Source organism: Erinaceus europaeus, chromosome 2, assembly GCF_950295315.1.
Source record: "Erinaceus europaeus chromosome 2, mEriEur2.1, whole genome shotgun sequence".
Classification (NCBI taxonomy): Eukaryota; Metazoa; Chordata; class Mammalia; order Eulipotyphla; family Erinaceidae; genus Erinaceus; species Erinaceus europaeus.
The window spans coordinates 147,309,758-147,333,034 of NC_080163.1; the positions used below are offsets into that span (position 1 = coordinate 147,309,758).

General features: G+C 36.8%; 1 protein-coding gene across 5 annotated transcripts in view; it reads left to right on the top strand.

Moving 5' to 3' along the window:
* Window positions 1–23,277, top strand: part of CDH8 (cadherin 8) — a 487,537-nt gene that overhangs the window by 454,893 nt on the left and 9,367 nt on the right. For 4 of the 5 annotated variants that reach the window (XM_007528643.3, XM_060185429.1, XM_060185428.1 and 1 more), the window contains one exon: window positions 22,171–22,422. The exons of the other annotated variant lie outside the window; for it this stretch is intronic. In XM_007528643.3, the coding sequence (XP_007528705.1) occupies window positions 22,171–22,422 (252 nt within the window). The remainder of the gene's footprint in view (window positions 1–22,170; window positions 22,423–23,277) is intronic. 5 annotated transcript variants of the gene reach the window in all.

A 23,277-nucleotide genomic window follows, 5' to 3' on the forward strand; every position in this document is an offset into this window, starting at 1 on the left:
TAGGTAAGTCTTCTGAGCTGCCAACTATTGTTGTCAGTCCACAAATATACCCTTTGTTCCCCAGATGTGACTGTCATTATGAGATTAATGATTGATATTTAAATTTCCATGCATCATGAAACTAGATAGAGGTAGACATGTCTTGACAAATAGAGTAAGACTTTTTTTTTTCTAATGATGTAAACTTGATAGGACATTTTAAAGATGTAAATTTGATTATGACTTAGTGAGAATCATAGATTTAGATGGGACATGGCTAAAGCAGGTTGTGAGCTAATATGCTGGTTTTAAAGCAACACATCCTTAACAAAAAAAAAAAAAAGAAAGAAAAGAAAAAGAGATTTAAAGGGTTATAGTCACAGAACACAGAATTAGGAAAAAACAGTGGGTAACAGAGGGTATTGATAAACACAATGAGGAACTTTCTATTTTTAATATTCTAGTTAGTGCATGAACTATAATGACATAGTGATCTCTTTACTCTGGGATGCATTCAGGCAGATCATCAAATATCATTTAGTTAAAATTATAGTAACACAAGAATGGGAAGAACTAGAACCATCATCTATCCAAGTTTTGCTTCAAATATCAGATGATTTAGGAACTTATAGGACTTTTATCCCTAACAATGTAGTTTCAAAAGGATTTGGATAACTAATAACAAGTAAAAATATAATTTGAAAAGAAGGTCATGTGTTGCATATTATTTTTTAAATAAACATTGATAATCTATGCCTTTTTGATTAATTTGTTACTTTGAACAAAAATGTTTGTTTCTGCCTAAGTCATATTCATTTCTGCATAAAAAATCTAAAAATTGCCTTTTGCACAGCACCTACCTGACAGATTTTAGTTGTCTGGTATGTCCAGAAATCTATCGCAAATAGATGTACCATTTATATACAATAAAGAATTAAGAAAATACAGTAAAATTGTGTATTTTTCTTACCAGAAAGAAAGAAACGTCTGTATTATACAAATAGTGTCATTTTAATTATCATTGGCACCAGAGCACCTACAAATTCAAAGTATTCTTATATTCATACAACTCTCTTCATATTAGATTCTTTCAGTTAATATTCTAAAAAGTGCAGTGCTGTTGGGGAATCCTGAAAAATAGTTTAAACTTTATGTATTCTCTTCACTCTCAAAGTAAAGAATGCCTCATTTACAATAAATAATTTGTTTCTGGGTTACACTGCCTTTTAACTTTATATGTAAATTTTGAAATTACTTAAAATTGTAAATGCCTATAGAGCTGGTATTATGTCTTATTACACCTTAGTATTACCCTCATCCAGAATATACTGTTAGGTCATTAATGTTGACAGGTGGGTGTTTCCACTTATAATAATAGTTAAATGCCTTTTTTTCTGATAATGTTTCATCTTTGAGTTTTGACAATAGCTATACAATGGTTTAAACTCTATATTGTAGATATGAAACACAAAATACATTCAACATAGCTCAAGAATACAGAAGTTGATTATCATTATTACATTCTCAAGATAATTCAACGGGGACTGGAGAATGAGGTCTTTGATTTTCATAGATAATTAGGAATCTAGGATTCATTTCACAATAACTCTAGCAAGAAATAATGGGACATAAGAAATGCTTCTACTAAATCTTTACTCTGGAAGCAACTGCATCACATTCCATTCATACTTCACTAGCCAAAACAAATCACATCATCACACCGTCCTAACTTCAGAAGAACTAAGAATGCAACTTAATATTTGTCTTAAATATTCAAAAATACTAGGTCAACTAAACTCTTGGGTACAATAAATCTGAAAGTTCTAAATCACCATGCTAGATCATCTATGCATGGATTTCTAGGGTCCAGAAACCAGATTAAAATTGACTTTTTTTTTTTTTGCCTCCACCAGAAATCCACTGCTCTTGCAGCCATTTATTTTATTATTTTTTAAAATTTATTTTTTTTGGTTAACATGGAGAAATTGATAGAGGAGGGAAAGACAGAGAATGATAGACACCTGCAGACCTACTTCACCACCTGTGAAGAGACCCCCCCCCTGCAAGTGGGGAGCTGGGGTTTCAAACAGGGGTCCTTGTGTGGGTCTCTGTGCTTCATACTATGTGCACTTAACCTGGTGCACCACCACCCTCCCACATCCCCAAATTATCTTAAGAGTAATCTCCAGATTGTAACTAGTTGTTGAAGAGAAATAAATCATTTTTATTAACTGATCTGGAACTATTTTCTTCTGTGCACCATGGCATGTCCCTCTACAATTCATTTGAGAGTAAGAGCTTCAAGAGTGCAATTATAAAATATTGGCATTTGCCCTACAGTTTCAAAAACAAAGGAGCTGATATTTGAAGCTCAGAAGCTAAGAGTAGCTAAACCTATCTTTATTTTGTCTTAGAACAAATATAACAGTGTTGGAAACAAATTGCAGTTTCATCTGTAGCAAAAGTATTTCAAATGTGTTCTTTTCTGATGACTGGAACACATCTTAAAGGGCATAAAGTTTCCTAAAGAACGCTCAAATTTCCTTCTTATTGTTGGGATATTAGGGTTCCCAGTCAGTAGTGATACATATATATGGAAATTCTGTGGAAGAATGAAGAGACCTTCAGACAAAATAAAGAAATAGATATCTATCAAATTATAGCGATAACCTTGAACGTAAAATGCTGAAACTTTCTATAAAAACAATCTATACAATTTAACATCACCTGCTATGTACATACTGTGTACTAAATAAAGAGTTTCTATCTGATCATTTATTACAGATTTCTCTTTAGAAATAATCTGTGGAGAGTTTCTAAACCTGGCTCATAACCATAGCCTATTGGTTCTTGACTTTTTCTTAATGTGGAAAAGTGTGACTTCACATGGACTATCCTTTAGATTTACATAGTATAGGATAGAATATGTGTATCATTTTTTATTTTACCTGGCTATCATTTTCATTCTTGGAACTTTTAATAATACTACTACTTAAAAAGAAAAAAAAAAAACTCTTCTTTTTCTACCTACCTCTTTCTTCTTTCTTTTTAATGCATATTTTTAATTTTTATTTTTGCCAGAGCACTACTCAGCTCTAGCTCCTGATAGTGCAAATACAATTTTTTAGAGCAAGGCCGAGGACGGCTTGGGAACTCAATGCGTAAGGATAGAGGAGGGCTTAAATTGGTAGTAGGATTAGTGTACAAACACATATGACGGGAGGATGAGAAATTGTGCCAACTGTCTTGTAAACCATTATCTCTCTGAAAAATCATAATAAATAATTTAAACCAAAAACCTCTTGTGCAGTACCACTGCGCTTTTGGTACTATTATTCTATTTGTTAGCATGTTTCTTTCTGCCTTATACCTTATTTTATAGTCCAACTTTGAGGTATTCAAATATGTATTCACTGTAAACTATGAAAGCATGAAATCTAAATAGTCTTAAAAGACTTTTATTAAGTAACTTACTTATCAAGGTAGCTGATAAGCTTAAGTTAATAAGGTAGTAAAGTTGTATTAAGTACTTTGAGTACTTTGCATATGATGACAGAACCAAAAAGAAAGACAGAAAGAAAGAAACCACTCTAAATGGAAAATTATTTATTCCTCCAAGACCTTTTAACCTTTAGTTTCTTATTTAATAATTTGGGCACTATAAGATTGTTTGCTATAACCGTAGAGAAATTATGTGCAAATGCAACCACATAACTAATAAAGCTTATGTGTAAACACAATTAGGAATAAGAGTTTGGACGTCATCTAATATTATATTCAGCAGTATTATAAAACATATGGATCATAAGAAAATTACACATAACAAACACTGTATAGGAATTAGAGTTAGAAAGGGAGAAAATTCCTTAAACATCTCTTTGTTAACTATACATTTTATAATCCCCAAATGTGGAACATTTGATAATAGGGGTAACTTATGTTACACTGTCCATTGCTGAGAAATACCACATATTCACTGTCACTGTAAACTTAAAAAATCAGAAATCATCTTGAGAATATTTAAAAAGACTCGTCAAAAGGACTAGTTCCTTTTGTTTTAAAATAGTGTATTAAAGTGAAATCATGCATGACTCCCAAACGCATTCAGATTTCTCTGTAGTGTATAACAATAGGGAATTTTATCAGATTACATTTTCAATAAAGAGTTTGAATGAGTATGATGTGATTTCTATTTCACTCGTAAGGGTGACCTACACAGGTATCTCTTTTTTCCTATCATTTCATTTCTGCTCTCTTCATCTGTATTTTAACCTGTTAATATGTGGGTGAATTTGAGGAAAAGCAAATAAGTTTGACCTTTAATGTAAAGTCATTTTTGTATGATCAAAACGGTACTCTTTCCAAGACTATAAAGATTGTGGATTTTAAGATTCAAAAGCACATGCCATTCTCAGCAACCTGGAAGGAATGATAATGTGACCACTGCTTGAATGACAATTTTATCTGCATAGCTGCCTTCCATCCTTTTGCTTTCACTTTGGCCCAGAGATATATGTTTAGCCAAGCTGTTTTAATATAGCATATTAAACTTTAAAATGATTCAAGGACAAACAGTGGACTTCAGCTCACTGTAGGATGCCACATTTTCTTGCATCATTTCCCTTTCTCTTTAGTAACTATTTTACTACTAAAACAGGAAAGGTAGAATTATGCAGGAAAATTGCTATCAGCTCTACTCCTGCTGGATTACAGAACCCAAAGCATAATAGCTTCTTCCCCCAGTGGAACCTCTGAGGGTTTGAACCAAGCCATTAACCACTGCTAACACCTCAGGGTAGAAAAGGAATACAGTAGAATGGCTGTCAGGCATAGCACAGGATTTTTATGCCAACATAGTCTATTTGAAATGCAGATGTCCAGGGCCTGTCCCAGAAATTTTTATTTAACTTAGAGTAAAATACAAGAATATGTCTTTTTTTTTTTTTTAAGGTACTCAGATACATGTATCTACATTCTTCAGTAGGGGCACAGTAGATATGCAGATGGTTTTCATACTTGAGGCTTCAAGGTCCCTGGTTCTATCCCCAGAGTCACCAGGAAGCTAGAGTTGAGCAGTGCTCTGATGTATAGACAAAGCTAAACTCTTTAGTTGTCTTCCATTTGTGTGCATACTCGCTCAGACAAAAGAAATAATTGCATGGGGTTAAAATGTGAAGTGAAGGGTGGGAGACATAGCATAATGTTTATGCAAAGAGACTCTCATCTGGTGCCTGAGGCTCCAAGGCTTCAGGTTTATTCCCCCACACCACACCATAATCCAAAACTGAACACTTCTTTGGGGGAATAAAAATGTATCAAGATGGATCACCTATAGCAGAATATAGTAGATAAGACTTTATTTTTTAAATCAATAGGTTAATGTTGTAATGCCTTATGGGAGATGCTTATCTCATTGCATTCTCTTGTGGTTGGCTAGATATATTTTGGAATTCTCAAGGTATTGTTCCACATTTTAAGTATCTTGTTAGTCAGTAACTCATATTCATGCCTGTTATGTATTTATTCAACAAACCAATTAAAAGCATTATATTTACTTTTAATTGACTTTAGAATCAAATTTCAATTATAGCTCCCAACTAGATACTCCAACATCCCTCAGCTATTTCTTCTTACTGACTTTTTCATAAAGGAAGTAGTAGATTTTCCATCTGATTGTTGAATTATGATAGAATCTTAGATTAAAAAAATGCGTGGTTCTTGGATACAAAGTGAGAGATGTCTAAAATCATATACACAAAAAATATGATGCAAGAAGTATAGCCAAAAAAGTTTTTTTATTTAAGATATGTAAAGAATAAACACTAAATAGTATTGGTACCATTATGAAAGACTGAATGGTAGTAAATGTTAGTCAGACAGGTGGCTATGCCAATATATACGCAAAGGAGTCACAAGACTAGCATTTTAGGAAGTAATGTCAGGTACTTAAAATGAGATAAGTGATTTAGATTCAGTCAGAATGCTATGAAACACAAATAAATGAGGCACAGGAAGAAAAGAAAATCCCATTCTCTGTGACCTCCTACCCCATTTTAGCAAACCAGTTCTTCTAAACCCACACTCCATGCTAAACACACGTCCCACACTTGTTTGTACCTGTCTCCTTAAGAGGTGTAAACCAGGTGTAGATGGCATAGTTGATCACAAGTTAATGGCATAGAGACACCTGAAGAACAACCAGGATCACCATAAGAAAACAGACCACTAGCTGACCAATATTTTAGCAAGATGCTTGCCATGTCAATGTCACAATCAGAAATTCCTGAAGAGCAATAATCACCTTTTCATATTCTTAGTAACCTACTGTTAATTCAGTAGGGATTAACTAAAATCCTACTATAGATACTTCCATACAGTGGCTATGAAAACTTGACATTTGTGAAGCCATTTATAAGCCGTTATACTATCTTCCCAGCCCAGGTTTTGTATTTCAATCAATCTCTCTTTTTTAATATATATATTTTTTTAAATTAATGAGAGGGGTAGGATGAGAGAGAGAAAGAACCAGAGATCACTCTGGTACATATGCTGCCGGGGATTGAACTCAGACCTCATAGTTTGAGAGTTCAACACTTTATCCACTGCACCACCAGAATATTCTGTGGGACAGAATATTCACCACAGAAGAGATCTAAAAGGCTGAGAAATACATGGAAAAATGTCCCAAGTCAAAGGAACCCTCCTGCAGTGCTGGTGGGATTGTCAGTTGATCCAACCTCTGTGGAGAACAGTTTGGAGAACTCTCAGAAGGCTAGAAATGGACCTATCCTATGATCCTGCAATCCTTCTACTGGGGATATATCCTAAGGAACCCAACACACCCATCCTAAAAAGATATGTGTACACATATGTTCTTAGCAGCACAATTTGTAATAGCCAAAACCTGGAAGCAAACCAGGTGTTCAACAACAGATGAGTGGCTGAGCAAGTTGTGGAATATTACCCAGCTTTTAAAATGGTAATTTCACCATTTTCAGCCCATCTTAGATGGAGCTTGAAGAAATCATGTTAAGTGAAATAAGTCAGAAACAGAAGGATGAATATGGGATAGTCTCACTCTCTGGCAGAAGTTGAAAAACAAGACCAGAAGAGAAAACACAAGTAGAACCTGAACTGGAGTTGGTGTATTGCACCAAAGTAAAAAACTCTGGGGTGGGTGAGAGGGAGAATACAGGTCCAAAAAGGATAACAGGACCTAGTGGGGGTTGTATTGTTATATGGAAAACTGAGAAATGTTATGCATGTACAAACTATTGTATTCACTGTCAACTATAAAACATCTCCCAATAAAGAAATTTAAAAAAAAGAAAACTCATTTTTAAAGATTTTTTAAGTATTTATTTATTTCCTTTTTGTTGCCCTTATTTTTTTTATTGTTGTTGTACATATTATTGTTGTCAATGTTGTTGTTGTTGGATAGGACAGAGAAAAATGGAGACAGGAGGTGAAGACAGAGAGAGGAAGAGAGAGACACCTACAGACCTGTTTCACTGCCTGTGAAGTGACTCCCCTGCAGGTGGGAAGTTGGGGGCTCAAACTGGGATCTTCACACTGGTCCTTGTGCTTTGCACCACTTGCACTTAACCCACTGCACGACTGTCCGACTCCTAAGAAAACACATTTTTGATTGCTTCCTGAAGCTGTTGGTCAATGTGACATAGATATCCAGTAAGATGTATATACCAGAGAAGACAAAATGCACCCAAGAGTCTCAAAATTAAAGAGACAGAAAAGAGGGTACAGGAGTAGAAAGGTTGAAAAAGTGGATGTGACCATAGACATATTCCTCTGTAGTGATGTTTATATAGACACAGACACTTAAAAATAGTGTAGATTTGAAAGAAGTGGAGATATGAGTCATGGCAGGAAAACTGAGTTCAGACCATTTTTAGTTGCTTTCATTTTATGTCATTTTTAATAATGTATTTACTTATTATTGGATAGAGATGGAGAGAAATTGAGAGAGGAGGAGGAGATAGAGAGGCAGAAAGGCACATGAAGCTGTACTTCACCACTTGTGAAGCTTTTCCCATGCAGGTGGGGACCATGGACTTGAACCTGGGTCCTTGTACACTGTAATGTGTGCACTTAACCAGGTGCACCACTGGGAAACAAAAAACATGCTGGTGGCTATGGGAAGCTATGGAATCATGTAGGCACAAAGACCCAGCAAAAACTGAAGACTAAATAAATAAAGCAGTGTAAGTGAAGTATATATGATATTGAAACTTTAAATACTGAATGGAGAGTTGAGGATATGGATGGAAAAAAGGAAAAGTGCCAAAAGTAATTTGGTATCTAACTTGCCTACTTTGATTTGAAGTCAACTATCCCTGGAAATCATCTCTTTGTTGGATATCATTGTTCCCTGAAACTCTGAATTTGCACATGAAGAAGAAGAAGGAGAAGAAGAAGGAGGAGGAGAAGGAGAAGAGGAAGGGGAAGGGGAAGGGGAAGAGGAGGAGGAGGAGGAAGAGGAAGAAGAAAAAGAAAAAGGAGATGAAGACATAAGGGACCATCTCCACAATTTTTGCTGGGTCTTTGTGCCTGCATGATTCCTTAGCTCCCCACCCCCAGCTCCTGACAGGTTTTTGTTTTTGTTTTTGCTATAGGGTGAGAAATGAGGGGAAAAGAGAGCAACACTGACCCACCACTTGTAAAGCTTCCCCTATGCAGGTGCTCCTGTGTAGTGACCACAGGCTTAAACCTGATTCTTCGCATATGATTAAGTGTGTGTGCTGTAACAGCTGAGATTCCTCTTTGTCTTTGATCTGTTATTTAAAGCAATCTTATCATTTTGAATGAGTCCACATACCCAGGATATCAACTGTGTTAATAAATGTATGTTATGACTTCATGTACAAAATGAAATGATTTCTCAGTTTCTTAACTATTCAGATTTTTTTTTCCATCAGTAGAGATGTGGTAGAGATGGCCAGTAAGTGGTTCGCCCAGTAGAGTGCACATATGACCACATTCCTGGGCTTGAGCCTTGGTTAACTATATGGAAGTACTTGCAGGGGGGAAGCTTCAAAAGTCTCAGCAGTGTTATGTTTCTCTCTCCCTCTCTCTCTCTCTCTCTCTCTCTCTCTCTCTGTATCATTATTCACCTAGAAGGGAGGACAAAAAATGATTTCTAAGAACAGGCACTGAACTCTAGTGATAACTCTTGTGGCAAAAATGAAAAATAAATAAATAAAACTAGAAAGGTTATTCTTCTGATAATGTTAGAATTCAGTGTCTAATCCTTATTAGGTTGCTTTCTGAAATTTTCACATAAAATTCTACTAAAGACCTCATTTATGTTTTGTTTGTTTCTCTAAGTAATTTACATACTTCAAATTCATGAATGCAAATCCAAATAGACATATTCTTTTCCAGATCTGATGATATTTATTTAAAAATCTTCAGATTTTCAACTCAGAAAAATAGAAATTGACTCGTGGTAAGGTTTTCACTTTCATGGGTTAGTTAATGCAGATTAAATGAAGACAATATTAATCTTTACTGTTTATTCTCAGTGCCTCCAGTGAAATAACTTTAGCTTTCCTCTGAGCAGTAAGGGATCATCATAAGACACATGGGGTATTTGGGGAAAAAAGCAAGTAAGAAAATCAAGTGTAAGTGAAAAATAAACTCAGACAACATTAGAGATTCTGTATCTAGCTTAGAACTTGAACAATGAAACTTGTGCTTCTCTTTGAAACCAAATAATCACTTCTTTGTAAAATATTCATGATTATATTATACTATGATATGTTGTTTTGTACTGATTTTCAAGATATGATATTTAGCTCTATACAGTGTTGTACAGAATCTAGTATGATCATTCAAAAATATTATAGTCTCATCTATCAGTTACTTTGACCACTTAGACTGCTCCTGCTATCTGAAAAAAATGTGTCATGGCATAGAAAACTTAATTACATACACAGTCACTTTTTGTTTGTAAAGATTTGTTATGGGCTGAGGAAATAGTACAGTATTTTACAGAACATATTTTTATGCCAGAGGCACAAGAGATCTCAAGTTCAATTCTCCAGCACTGCCAATGTCAGAGCTGAATAATGCTCTGGTAAAATTAAAGTTTTATTTATTGAGAGAGAACACAAAGTGTGTATGAGAGAGAGAGACTGAATTTTCAGAGCAGCACTGGCATATTAACTACTGAAGATGAAACTCAAACTTCCTGTCCACAAGTCCAAATATCTACCACTGTACTACTTCCTGGGTCACCATAATCCCCCCCCTTTAAAAAAGTCTTATCTTTTAATTTAATATAACTCTCTTAGACTTCATATTATCTTGTTTCCTGAGTTATTTTTCTTTCTTTTGTGAAGTTGGGGCCTCACACAAAAGCAATTTCAGTACTCCAGACAACTTTTTCCTTCAGATAAGATGGGGGTGGGGGTGGGGATGGGGTGAGGGTGAGGGTGAGAGAAAGGAAGAAAGAGATAAGAGAGGGACAGATACCACAGCACCATAGCTTCCTCTGATGCCACAGCACCTCTCATGTGGTGGCTGACCTAGAACCTAGGCCACACACATGAGAAGGTATACCCTGAGCAAGCCACTTTATCTTTCATCACCTCTGTTTCTCACATGTGCAGTGGGAATTAATATGCCATTCTCTGCCTCTGTACAAACTACTTGAACATGTATACTGATGGTTTTAGATGTCTAGAGTTGCCATAATAAATCACCACAAACTGGAAGGCTTAAGCAATAGAAATTTAGTCTTTCATTGACTTAGAGCTCAGAAGTCCAAAACCAAAATGTTAACTAGGTTACACTCTCTCCAGACACTCCAGGGAAGAAACTACTCTTTGCTTTTCCTAGTTTTTGCTGGCTGTAGACATTCTGTTACTTGTGGCCATTTTGCCAGTGCCTACCTCTGAGGCTACTTATTTCCGTCTGCTCTCTGTTGGTTCCCTCTACCTTCTCACTCCTTTATGGACAGATGTTATTGAACTTGGAATTCATTTGAATTCTTTATCTCAAGATTTATTTTAACTGTATTTATTTATGTACTTATTTGGGAGAAGGAAAGAGCCAGAGGATCACTCTGACATATGCAATGCCTGCAACTGAGCTGAGGACCTAGTGCTTGCAAGTTTGGAGCTTTATCTGCTGAACCATCTCCAAGGCCATCAATTCAATTTTCCTAATTGAATTGTATCTGCAAAGACCTTTTTCCAAGTAAAGTAACAATGGCAGGTTACAAGGAAAAGGCTGTGGACACATTTTTGTGGAAGTCATCAGATCACTACAGTAATATTTAACTATTCCTCATAATATACACATCAACATAAAAAATGAAGATAGTAAACGTTCTCCTCATAGTCCTGTTGAACATATCTTCATACGATTTTTTTAAAGTTTTACATTCATATCTTATAAATAATATCTGAATTTTCCTAAAGAACTTTTGTAGATACTTCCTAAATTTCATAGGTTACTTGAGTACTGGTCTTCATAAAGTGAGAAGGAAAGTTAGCATTGAATATATTTGTAAAACTCTATAGTGTTGCAATTACTGTTGAGTAAGTCTCTCTCCCTCTCTTTTCTCTCTCTCTCTGTGCTAAAATGCTAATTTATTGTGTGTACTTGAAAATTATTGACAAAACATGAAGTTTAGTACTAGTCTAGAGACTTTTAAAAGAATGATGATTTTTTTTCTAAAGCCAAAGTAAACCTTGGTCAGGGTTTTATGGCTAGGTATACTTTATTATTAAATGTTTGGAGATTTGATAATGAGTCCACACTCTGATCAACATTGAAATTATTGACATAAAGTGGCCTGGTGGATAATAATGAGGAGAAAAGGAAGTGACAAATGATCTAATTAGATGGTTGGTTATTGCAGATTGGGCATACTGGTGTACTTTCTATGAATTATATAGGGGCTTGTAATGTTACTGGAAAAGACTATCTTTACAGTGTGTTAAGCTTTTTATTAATTCAGTATATCGTGATTGTTTCCAACATAACTTAGTGTTTTGAGGAAAAAACATAAATAAAGCATATTATAATCTTTGCTTCACATTTCTAGATATTGGATAATTTTTATGCATGTATCTAATATGCTGAAAGTAATATTTTGGGTATCTTTATTGCTTTGGTTGATTTTTATAAGTACACAACAGACACAGAGAAAAGATAATAGCTTAATTAAATCTCTAGTTTATATCTACTGAACAGCGTGCCATTTTCCTTTGCATCAAACTATTTGCCATTTCATTCCATTTGACTGGGCCAAGAAAATCTGAATTAAATTTGCAAGTTTAATGTGAGAAGACATTTCTCAAAGAGGCACAAAAAATCTACTGATCTTTTCCCTTTTATTCCTTTGTTATAAATATTTATCTGACAAATGCCTTCACTTTGTAACAACAGATCAACTACCCTAAAACAACAGAAAAATTAGATTTGATTGATTTATGTTACCATAAAAAAGGACAATATGGAAAAAATTATTGCATATTTACACAGCATAATAATGATTATATGTTTTATTAAAAATACAGAGGAGGGGGCCAGGCGGTATCACAGTGGAATAAGCGCAAGGACCAGCTTAAGGATCCAGGTTCAAGCCCTTGGCTCCCCACCTGCAGGGACATCACTTCACAAGTGGTGAAGCAGATCTGTAGGTGTCTATCTTCCTCTTCTCTCTCCATTTCTTTCTGTTCTATCCAACAACAATGACAGCAATAACAACAACAATAACAACAACGATAAACAAAAAAGGCAACAAAAGGGGAAAAAATAGCCTCCAGGAGCAGTAAATTTGTAGTGCAGGCAAGGAACTCCAGCAATAACCCTGGAGGCAAAAAAAAAAAAAATACAGAGGAAATAGTGAAAGAAAGAAAAGAGCTGGAAAGAAAGGTATGCATGATAGAAGGAAGGAAGAGAAAGAAGATACTAAAAAATAACTAAATACAGGAAGGAAGGAAAAAAAAACATAGGCAATTCAAGAGAAATTGCACAAATAAAATAAAAAATAAATGTTAGATATATGTATATTTTTTCATGGAATGTGCATAGAGAATTACTGTCTATGATACTATCTTAATCTGTTCAAGTTGTACACCAAAATACAGCAGACTAATGACTTCAACAACAGTAAAAAATTATTGACCACAATTCCGGAGGTGAGAAGCTCCAAGGTGAAGAGGTAGAGGCAAAGCATCTTATATTCTAAAGTTTCTTTTCTAGGCAGTTTGGTGACCAGGCCACCATATTGCTACATATTCAAATGACCTTTTTGTGTACCTTTAGGTAGAGAGAAACTCTGGTATTTCTTCTAAAAAGGACACTGATTAGATAGCCTCAAGGCCCTACTCTGATAGCCTCATTTAACTTTAATCACTTCCCTAAAGACTCCATTTTCAAGGGGCTTGGACCATGGCCACCTCACAGAGTCAAGGATGCATACATAGTACAAAGAGTCATGTAGGCACCAGGTATGGAGACCCAGCAATAACCCTGGATGCCAAAAAAAAAAAAAAAAAAAAAAAGACTCCATTTCAAAATACACATTTAGGATTAGGGATTCAAACACATTAACTTTGAAAAAAGACATTCAATTCATTCCAAATATTTATAAAATATTACTCCATTATATATATTCATATTTATATATAAAAATATTTTAATATAGAATATTAGTGTAATATGAAGGAAGGTTAAAATATTTTCATATAGAATATTAATATATGAAGGAAGGTTCTTTGATTTCCAACTCTAACTTAAAGACTGTATATCAATAATCAAAGATTGCCTTTTAGAATAACCTTAGATGATACTTATTCAGACTATGGCTTTCAATTTGAATTCTAGGACCAAGTAGTACAATTCTGGCTCATAAATGAGAGTTCCGGTACATGCTTCTTTAACATAATTTTTTCCAGTTACTTTAGAACAAGTTTCTTTATGTATCTTCTCTACTTGAAACTACTTATCTTCTTTATTTTATTGCTCATGTTGTATGTGAAGAGACACACTCAGAGACCTGAAACCATCAATATGCCTCTTAAATTTCCATGTAGGACTCTGAGCTATATATCTTTTCCTTAAATTGAACTTCTTCACTGATTTATTTTAGACCACATATAATCTCTTATGACAAAACACCATGCAGGGAAATAAATATGAGCCCCACAAAATATGGCTAATGATTACTTATTCATTCATTTATTCAGCAAATATTTTCAGGGTACTCATTATGCATCTTAAATTAGTTATGTATTACTTGGAAGTTCCCTAGATTATTTCTGCATCCCTAGTACCTGTGCCCATTGCACTACACCATTTATTTATAATAAGTGCTTTGATGAAAATACAAAAATACAAAGTATTTTTTTTACATTATTACATAACTAATTTGTCTAGGAATATTGGGATAATTAGTGAAAGAAATTATTCACAAAGAAGTAGTATTTAAACTTGAACACACACACATGCAACATGAATATAATCAATTCAAACTAGAGCAAGGAAGGGTAGAGTTATTTTAGTGCAGAAGTGTAGTTAATAAGTCCCTGAGGAGAGAAGATGATGGACTCAGAAAAGGGCAGATCGGCTAGAACAAATAGAGAATGAAGGCTGGGACATGAAGCTCTATGGAAAGGCTGGAACATGTAAGTCACATGACAAGAAACATTAATCTCTAATCTGTAATAGAGAATCTAAATGTATTTAAAAAAACTTCTAATGAATAAATTAGGTCTTTCCTTGGAACTAAAATGATTTCAAATAAAAGTGGGTTAAATAAAGAGGCCAATGTAAATGAAAATTTTTGCTCTGGTTTGGGCCCTGTGCTGACACTGCGAACAGTGCTATGTCTAAGGCTAATCTCCCTCAAGGGGATGAAAGTTTAGCAGTTTAGTGCACACACCTTACTGGAAGAATACCTACCTGTCCTTCTAGTCATAAGACCAATGCATAACTATTTTAATAGTTTAATTTGAAAAATGAATGTCTTTACTATAACCTAAAACAGCTTCCAGTAAAAATTTAGCAAGTGCCAGGGCAAATCAAAACACAAAGAGAAGTAAGTATGCCTGTGCACTTTTTATTTTTATTAAAAAAACAAAACCAGCTCTGGGGATCAAACCCAAGGTCTTGAACATGCACTCTCCAACCCTTTTTTTTTTAATTTTGTATTTTTGAGAGAAATACATGAAAGCCCTACTTCACCCTCTATGAAGTACTAATTGTGTATTTGCTTAGTGCTCTGTAAGATTAATTTATGAGAGAGGAAGAGAGAGAGACATAGAGAGAGAAGAGTCTGGCGGTAGAGCAGCGGGTTAAGCGCAGGCGGTGCAAAGCACAAGGGCCAGCATAAGAATCCGGGTTGGATCCCCGACTCCCCACCTGCAGGGGAGTTGCAAGTGGTGAAGCATGTCTGCAGGTGTCTATCTTTCTCTCCCCCTCTCTGTTTTCCCCTCCTCTCTCCATTTCTCTCTGTTCTATCCAACAACAACAACAATAACTACAACAATGAAACGTCAAGGGCAACAAAAGGGAATAAATAAATTAAATAAATATTTTTTTAAAAAAAGAAAGAGAGAGAGAGAGAACATGAACCAGTGCATCACTCTGCCACATGTAATGCTACAGGTCGAAAACGGAACCTCACGAATAAAAATCAGCCATTCTATCCACTGCAAAACCTCCTGAAACTCATGTGCTTGGTACACTGGCTTGGTGCTAGGGACTAAACCCATTACCTCATGAATGGGAAGAATGCATAAGATGAAGCACCTTACACCAATTATTTAGTCTGTACATTTTTTGGAAATAATTTACTATATGCATTCTATTCTCAATGCAGGTCCCCGGATAGCATTTCCCTGAAGTCTTTTTCTTCGCTGACTCTTTCCATGTGAAGCCCAAGCTTCAGGCCCATACCCCCTACCCCTTCCCCCCTGCGGGAGAGGCTTAGGGCTTCCAGGATGGGTGTTACAGCCCAGGGTAGTGCCCTCACCTCCTGTGCCCAAGGTCCCCAGATTGTATCCCTCTGAAATCTTTTTTCACTACTGACTCTTTCCACGTGTAGCTCAAGCTGAAGTCGCCTGCTGCCTGCTGGTGAGGCTTGGGGCACCCAGGGCCCAACGGGGAGTTTTGGGGCGGGTGCTACAGACCTAGGCAGTGTTGCTCACGCCTCGCGTGCCCCAGGTCCCTGATCTTGTCCCCATGAAGTCATATTCTCCTCTGATTCTTTCCACGTTGTAGCTGGAGCCTCAGGCCCCCGCTGCCTGCAGGAGAGGCTTAGGGCACCCAGGCCTCGGTGGGGATGGTTGGATGGGTGCTACAGCCCCACAGCAGCGCTCTTGCCACCCGTGTCCCAAGTCCCCAGATCGCATCCCCCAGAATTCTTTTTCTCCACTGACTCTTTCCACGTGTAGCTCAAGCGAAAGTCGCACACCGCCTGCTGGTGAGGCTTGGGGCTTGGGGCGCCTAGGGCCCGGCCCTACAGCCTTGAGACAGCGCCCTAGCCTCCTGTGCTCCAGGTCCTGATCGCGTCCCCCTGAAGTCTTTTTCTGCGCTGACTCTTTCCACATGTAGCTCAAGCCACAGGCCCCCTACGCCTGCAGGAGAGGCTTAGGGAGCCCGGAGAGGCTTAGGGAGCCCAGGGCCAGGCGGGGAGGGTTGGGCAGTGCAACAGCCCCATAGCCAGGCCCTGTCTTTTGTTTTGTCCCATAGCCTGGGGTTGGGTCTCCTTGAAGTCTATTCTCTTGTTGAGTCCTTTAATCTTTTAAATTGATACCTTTTTTGGTGTAGGTTTTTTAATTCTTTCTTACAGTGTTCATAACATCTTATCATATTTAATACTTTGAAAATTTTAATTTGATATTTGTATAAGAATCTTGTTGTGAATAATTTGTTACCTAATGGCCTGTAATTTTCTGAACAAAAACTACCAGATGGTGGATGGTTTTCCTTTTATGTGCAAAATAAAGAACTAAAACACCGGAGCTCATGAATAAACGGGGGAAAAAAGTAATGTGTTACTGAGATTATTTGAAAGGTATGATTGTCTTTGTGGCGGAGATGCAAAGTGGGTGTAGGGTAGGGCACAGAAGTGTGTTTTGAGCAATGTGGCCCTTAATCCCTGTACTCTTTTGTTGTTTTAAACCATAATTAAATCACTAATTAAAAATGGAAGTATATGGGAGTCGTATGGTGGTGCAGCTGGTTAAGCACACATGGCACAAAACACAAGGGCCAGCTGAAGGATCCTGGTTCAAGCCCCGACTCCCCACCTACAGGGGAGTGGTTTCACAGGAAGTGAAGCAGGTCTGCAGGGGTCTATCTTTCTCTCCCCCTCTCTGTCTTCCCCTCCTCTCTACACCTCTCTCTATCCTAACAATGATAACATCTATAATAACAACAATAATAACTACAGCAACAATGAAAATGATGGGCAACAAAAGGGAAAATAAAATAAATAAGGCGTGTGACTTTCGGTCAGAAGATGGCTCAACATTACATCACAGGATTTGCATGCCTGAGATCACAGAGTCCCAGGGTCAGTCTTCTGCATCTAACTTATATCAAGTGTTCAAGTGTTGTGGTGCTATACATTCTCAGTCTTTCTCCTGTTCATAACACACACACACACACACACACACACACACACACACACTTTTAAATTCTAGGTTTAACTGGAAAATGCTTATATCTTATTTTATGCATAAAATATAACAGTTTCATTTGGCCTAGTGAAACAGAATTGAATCATTAATAAATATAAACGACAAGTATTTCTCTCAAAAAAAAAATAACAGACTTAAGAAACGAGTAAGCAAATAGGAAACAGATTTGGCTTTGAGGTCACAGCTAGAATTTTAGCAATAAATAAATGGCATCTTTTAACTCACCCAGTAATCTTCTACTTATAGAAAGAGAGACAACATATGCAAGCACCAAAGTTAGTTTTTAAAAAGTCAAATATAAATATCAGGTTATAATAAGTGAACATGCAGATAGCTTTTTTCTGTGATGAGTAATATTCCTACTAAACTTCCTAAACACTATAGATTGTTTTAAAAAGAATATGCAAAGATAGTTTCTCATATAAATAATGTCAACCACAAAAAGACAAAAGCTGCATTGTAATTTTATTAATTACATCTTGAAGAGCAACTCCCATCTTCTGTTTTGAACTATGATGTATGAAATCATCCACAAATGTTCCTAGCACTAATTAACTGTTCTCAAACTTGTCACACACTTTCTGAAAATATAACACAGCTGTATATTTTATATCTGTTTTGAGATAATGTTCTTCCACTTTTAGTTTAGTGGTATTTCTTTTTAGGTCATGGAAATTATAATGGCTGCATCATTTGTTAGATCACTGCTTAACTCTATTAGAGATTTAGTTTCAGCCTTCAAATTACTCAATAATGAAGCACAAACAAAAGAAAATTTTTTTAAAAAAATGTAAGTCAATCAGATTATCAGAGTGTTTTCCCCCCCCTGATTTGATCCCTTACAAGTAAGGGATGAACTGTCCACTAATGTCTTATGTAAAAAATAAAGATAGTTTATATATCTGCTTTGATAATGCTCATCACCTTTTGGAAATTCTGATTTAGTGCTAAATGACACAAAAGATTTAACACATCATTTAATATCACTTGAGTTAGTGGTGCACTTGGTTGAGTGCAAAGATTTGGATTCAATCCCAAGTCCCCACCTGCAAGGAAGAAGCTTTATACTCAGTGAAGCAATGCTTCCCTAAATGTCCTCCTTCACTTCCTCTTTGTATGTCCTTCCCTAGTCAACTTTTCCTGTCCTATCAAATAAATATTTCAAAACCATTTGAATGTAATAGATAACCATGAGTTGGATAACAATGGTTTGGAATCCCTGTCTTAATAAGCATCAATGAGGCAGCTAACTATTCCATAGTCTGTAAATATTCCATTGCTTGAAAATGTATCTGCTAAAATAAACTTTGAATAATACTACATACATTAACAAAATTATGCTTATTTGCTTTTGACTAGAATACCATTGTGAGATAGTACCCTCATTTTGAATACATAGCTGTATTTCATTAATCAGCATGAGAACATAGATTAATACATGATTATAATTGACGAGGGGTGAATAACTTAAATAATATTTTTTTGATGAAAGTTTAAGAACCATAATGGAAACTCAGGACTAATCACTTCTACTGACCAGTTTCTCTTTGTTCTGAAGTTTCCCACCAAGTCTTATGTAAAAGTCCTTAAATGTTATTCTCAGTTAACAACACAGTTTCCATGTAATTAACTGGCCTATGCAAAATGGTGTATCAGCTTCTGTGACTTCTAGTGTAATTTTTATTTTTGTAACCACTCTAGGTCTTCAGTAAAGACTTTTAATGGGTGGGTGAGCTGGTGGTAGTGCAATGGGTTAAGCACACACAGAGCGAAGCACAACAGCACAAGGATCCAGGTTTGAGGCCCCAGCTCCCAGCCTGCAGGGGGGTCACCTCACAAGAGGTGAAGCAGGTCTGCAAGTATCCATCCTTCTCTCCCCTTCTGTCTTCCCTTCCTCTCTCAATTTCTCTCTGTCCTATTTGACAGCAATAACAATAACAACAAGGGCAACAAAATGGGGGAGGGGTGAGGCCTCAAGTAACAATGGATTCATGGTGCAGGCATAAGACTTTTAATAGGTAAGGCACTTCAACTGGCAGTAACTGAGGTGGGGTTTTTTTTTGTTGTTTTTTTTTTTGTCTAAATGCTCTAAAGTATGATTCAGTTTTAGGCTTCTGTGGGAGTCAACAAAAGGCACTGTGCTGTATGCCATATGGCTGTATGGTCTGCCATTCAATACAGAGCTTCTTCATGCCTTTCAAATATGGTGAAATTCTTTTTTTTTATTTTTTTATTTATAGAAAAGAACATTGACAAAATCATAGGGTAAGAGGGGTACAACTTTGCATAATTCCCACCACCAGACTTCCATATACCAACCCCTCCCCTGATAGCTTTCCTACTCTTTAACCCTCTATGGTCTCAAGATCATTGTGGGATGCAGAAGGTTGAAGGTCTGGCTTCTGTAATTGCTTCCCCGCTGAACATGGGCATTGACATGTCGATCCATACTCCCACCCTGTCTCTCTTTCCCTAGTGGGGAAGGGCTCTGGGGAAGCAGAGCTCCAGGACACATTGGTGAGTTTGTCTGTCCAGGGAAGTCTGGTCACATCATGCTAGCATCTGGAACCTGGTGACTGAAAAGATAGTTAATATACAAAGCCAAACAAACTGTTGGACAATTCTGGACCTAAAGGCTGGAATAGTGCAGGTGAAGAGTTGGGGGTCCTCCATTTTGTAGTTAGCTAGTAGGCATATTTTAGTTATATTTGAAAGAGCCTGTAGCTATACTAGGTTTTTTTTTTTTTTTTTTTTGCCTGAGCCTGAAATCTGATATGCAGGTGAATCCTAATTATTGTCTGGGGAGAGGATGTCATGGCTGGGAAAAGGACCAGAAAGTTGGATCAGGGAAGAGAGTAGCTCCCTAATATGGGAAAGGGGTATAAATATCACTGCAAACCCCATCAATTTGATATGATCTGAGGCCCATAATTGGCTTAGTAGCCCGTGTGACCTCTACATCCCTCTAGATCTGAGCTCACATTCTGTGGCCATGAGTAGGAACATTCCATGCTGCCCCAGTGTCCACCCATCTTCTTCAGGTGTATCATAGAGTATGTTGTCCATCCTCCCTTCAGAGGATGGAACATTCTCTACCATTGTTGATCCAAGTTGAGGGCAAGGTCCTATGGGGGCCCACAAAGGGGTCTATTTTGTTGTTCCTGATACAGATGACCGGAAACAATGGAGAGAGGGATTTATTTGAGGTCTAGGCCCATCAAATCTGTTTGGGAGACTCAGGACTCCCCGATTAGGGCCCCAGCTGGTGGAATGGCCTGACAGTGACTAAAGAGTCATCCTAAAAGTATGCCATTCTCTTGCCCATATTCAGCTTTTGTAGTCCTTGCTTTGCTAAGGTTAGCTTTGAAGTGAGTGAGAGAACTGTAATAGGAAGTAGGTGAGGAGGGTATCTAAGTCTAAGTGGACACCATTTCATTATGAACTTGATACTGACTCATTAAAGACTATTGTATATTTTTGCTTTCATGTATATATTTTGCCCTAATTTACAGATACATGTGAACATATGCTCTATCTTATGGTACCTGGCCTATATCTAGGTTTTGGGACTTTGTTAGGAAGTGAACCTCCTGGAATGGAATTAGAGTCTACCAGGAAAGGAAAGGCCTCTCCCGAGTGATGAGGGTGAAGGGTTGGCAATCCATGTCTGATGTCTCTGTACACAGTCTGAGGTGAAGCATGCTAGGATGGTACTTGTTGCATTGATTAGGTTGGAATAAGCGGATGCAATATCATTTGGCCTGACTTGAGAGAAGCATGCAGGGAAGTGAGCCTCACCCCAGAGGTTCCAGGATTGGGAGAAACATAAGCTCTATAGACAAAGCAGGAGATTCCTTTTGTCTTAGGATTTAAGAAGACAATAGATTATTGCAATGATCACATTGTTTGGCAATTGGGTTAACTTTGAAGAATCCCTTTGTTAGGATTTGCTGTATCATATATACCCTCAAAATATGGTGAAATTCTATCCACCAACTTTTGCATTACCAGGATAAATGAGGGGGAAAAACATTCAACTTACTTGTGGGAACCTAGAAGGGATTTGTGTCCTATGAAAGGGTACTTGAAGATTTTTTTTTTTTTTTTTTTTAACCAGAGCCCTGTTCAGCTCTGGTCTATGGTAGTATGGGAGATTGAACCTGGGATTTTAGAGCCTCAGGCATGAAAGTCTGTTTGCATAACCATTATGCTATCTACCCTCCGCCCAAGATTACTTTTTATTATTTAAAAAAATCATTTTCTTTTACAAGGTATTGTAAAGCACCACTTAGTTCATCATAGGGCCCCAATATACCAGCTAGGGTATATGTACATGACTTTTGGCCCATGCCAATTGGGAAAGTGGGGCAAAGATTGAAGGAAAGAGGTTGAGTGATCCAGTAACTTGAGAGTGCCTTCAGGGTTGCAGAGGATTTATGAACTAGAAAAACAAGTGGTTGAATAGCCATTTTGAAATGATGCAAACTGTTGTGTTTTTCACTTTTTCCAGATAATTCCCTTAGCATTTTGGCAAAACATAATGGATTCAACCGACAGAAACAAGAAGTTTATCTTTTACCGATAATAATCAGTGACAGTGGGAATCCACCTCTGAGCAGCACCAGCACCCTGACCATCCGGGTCTGTGGCTGCAGCAGTGATGGTGTCGTACAGTCCTGTAATGTTGAAGCTTATGTCCTTCCAATTGGACTCAGTATGGGAGCCTTAATTGCCATATTAGCATGCATTATTTTGCTGCTGGGTACGTATGTACGTCATAATCTCATGGACACCATTTTTTTTGGGGGGGGTTCATAAATGACTATAAATAAAGATAGCAACTCTGACCTATTCAGGTCAGGGAAATTACCTGGGAGAAGAGCAATATTCTTTCATTTCTTGAAGTTTTGATCAAGGTCACTAAGAAAAGAAGAGAAAAAGAGTTGAGATAGTAGATGTCCTCCCCATGAAAAGGACTATCAAGTGCCTTTTCAGTGCTGTCAGCAGTGAAAAGACAAACTAAACGTAACAGTGATGGAAGTGGAGATGGGCCTTTATGTGGCTGCATCAGCACCTATTACATTACCAGATATTCAGATCTGATGCACACAGCAACTAATTATGATTGGGGGCTCTCATATGTTCAAAACACAATTTTATCTCAACAATGTATATATGGTGTTACTGAATTCAACTGATTATAAAGTTTAGTGAGCTTGAATAAAAAAATTTAAAAAGCAGAAAATGTGTTTGATATATTGTTTTTCTCAGTTATTTAAAATCAAATTAAAATACAGTTTGCACATTAAGAATAGCCTCTATAACTTTTCCACGGAAATGCTACTAGAAAAAATGAGATTAGACAGTGGTAAGATATACAAATGAAAAAGATGTATTCTTAATGAATAATAATAATAATAAAAATAAATACCTCAGTGTAAAGCAATTGTCAGTTACATCAATCCTGCTCACCCAGTGCCCGAGTTTAAGTATAATGTCCTGAAACATTTGACCCTCAGTACTGAACTAGTTAACACTGTTTACTCTTCCCCTACATTTGGCTTTTCTTGTCAGAGAGGTTTTGGCCTTCAAAGTGGTCAAGATGTGTCCAAGCAGA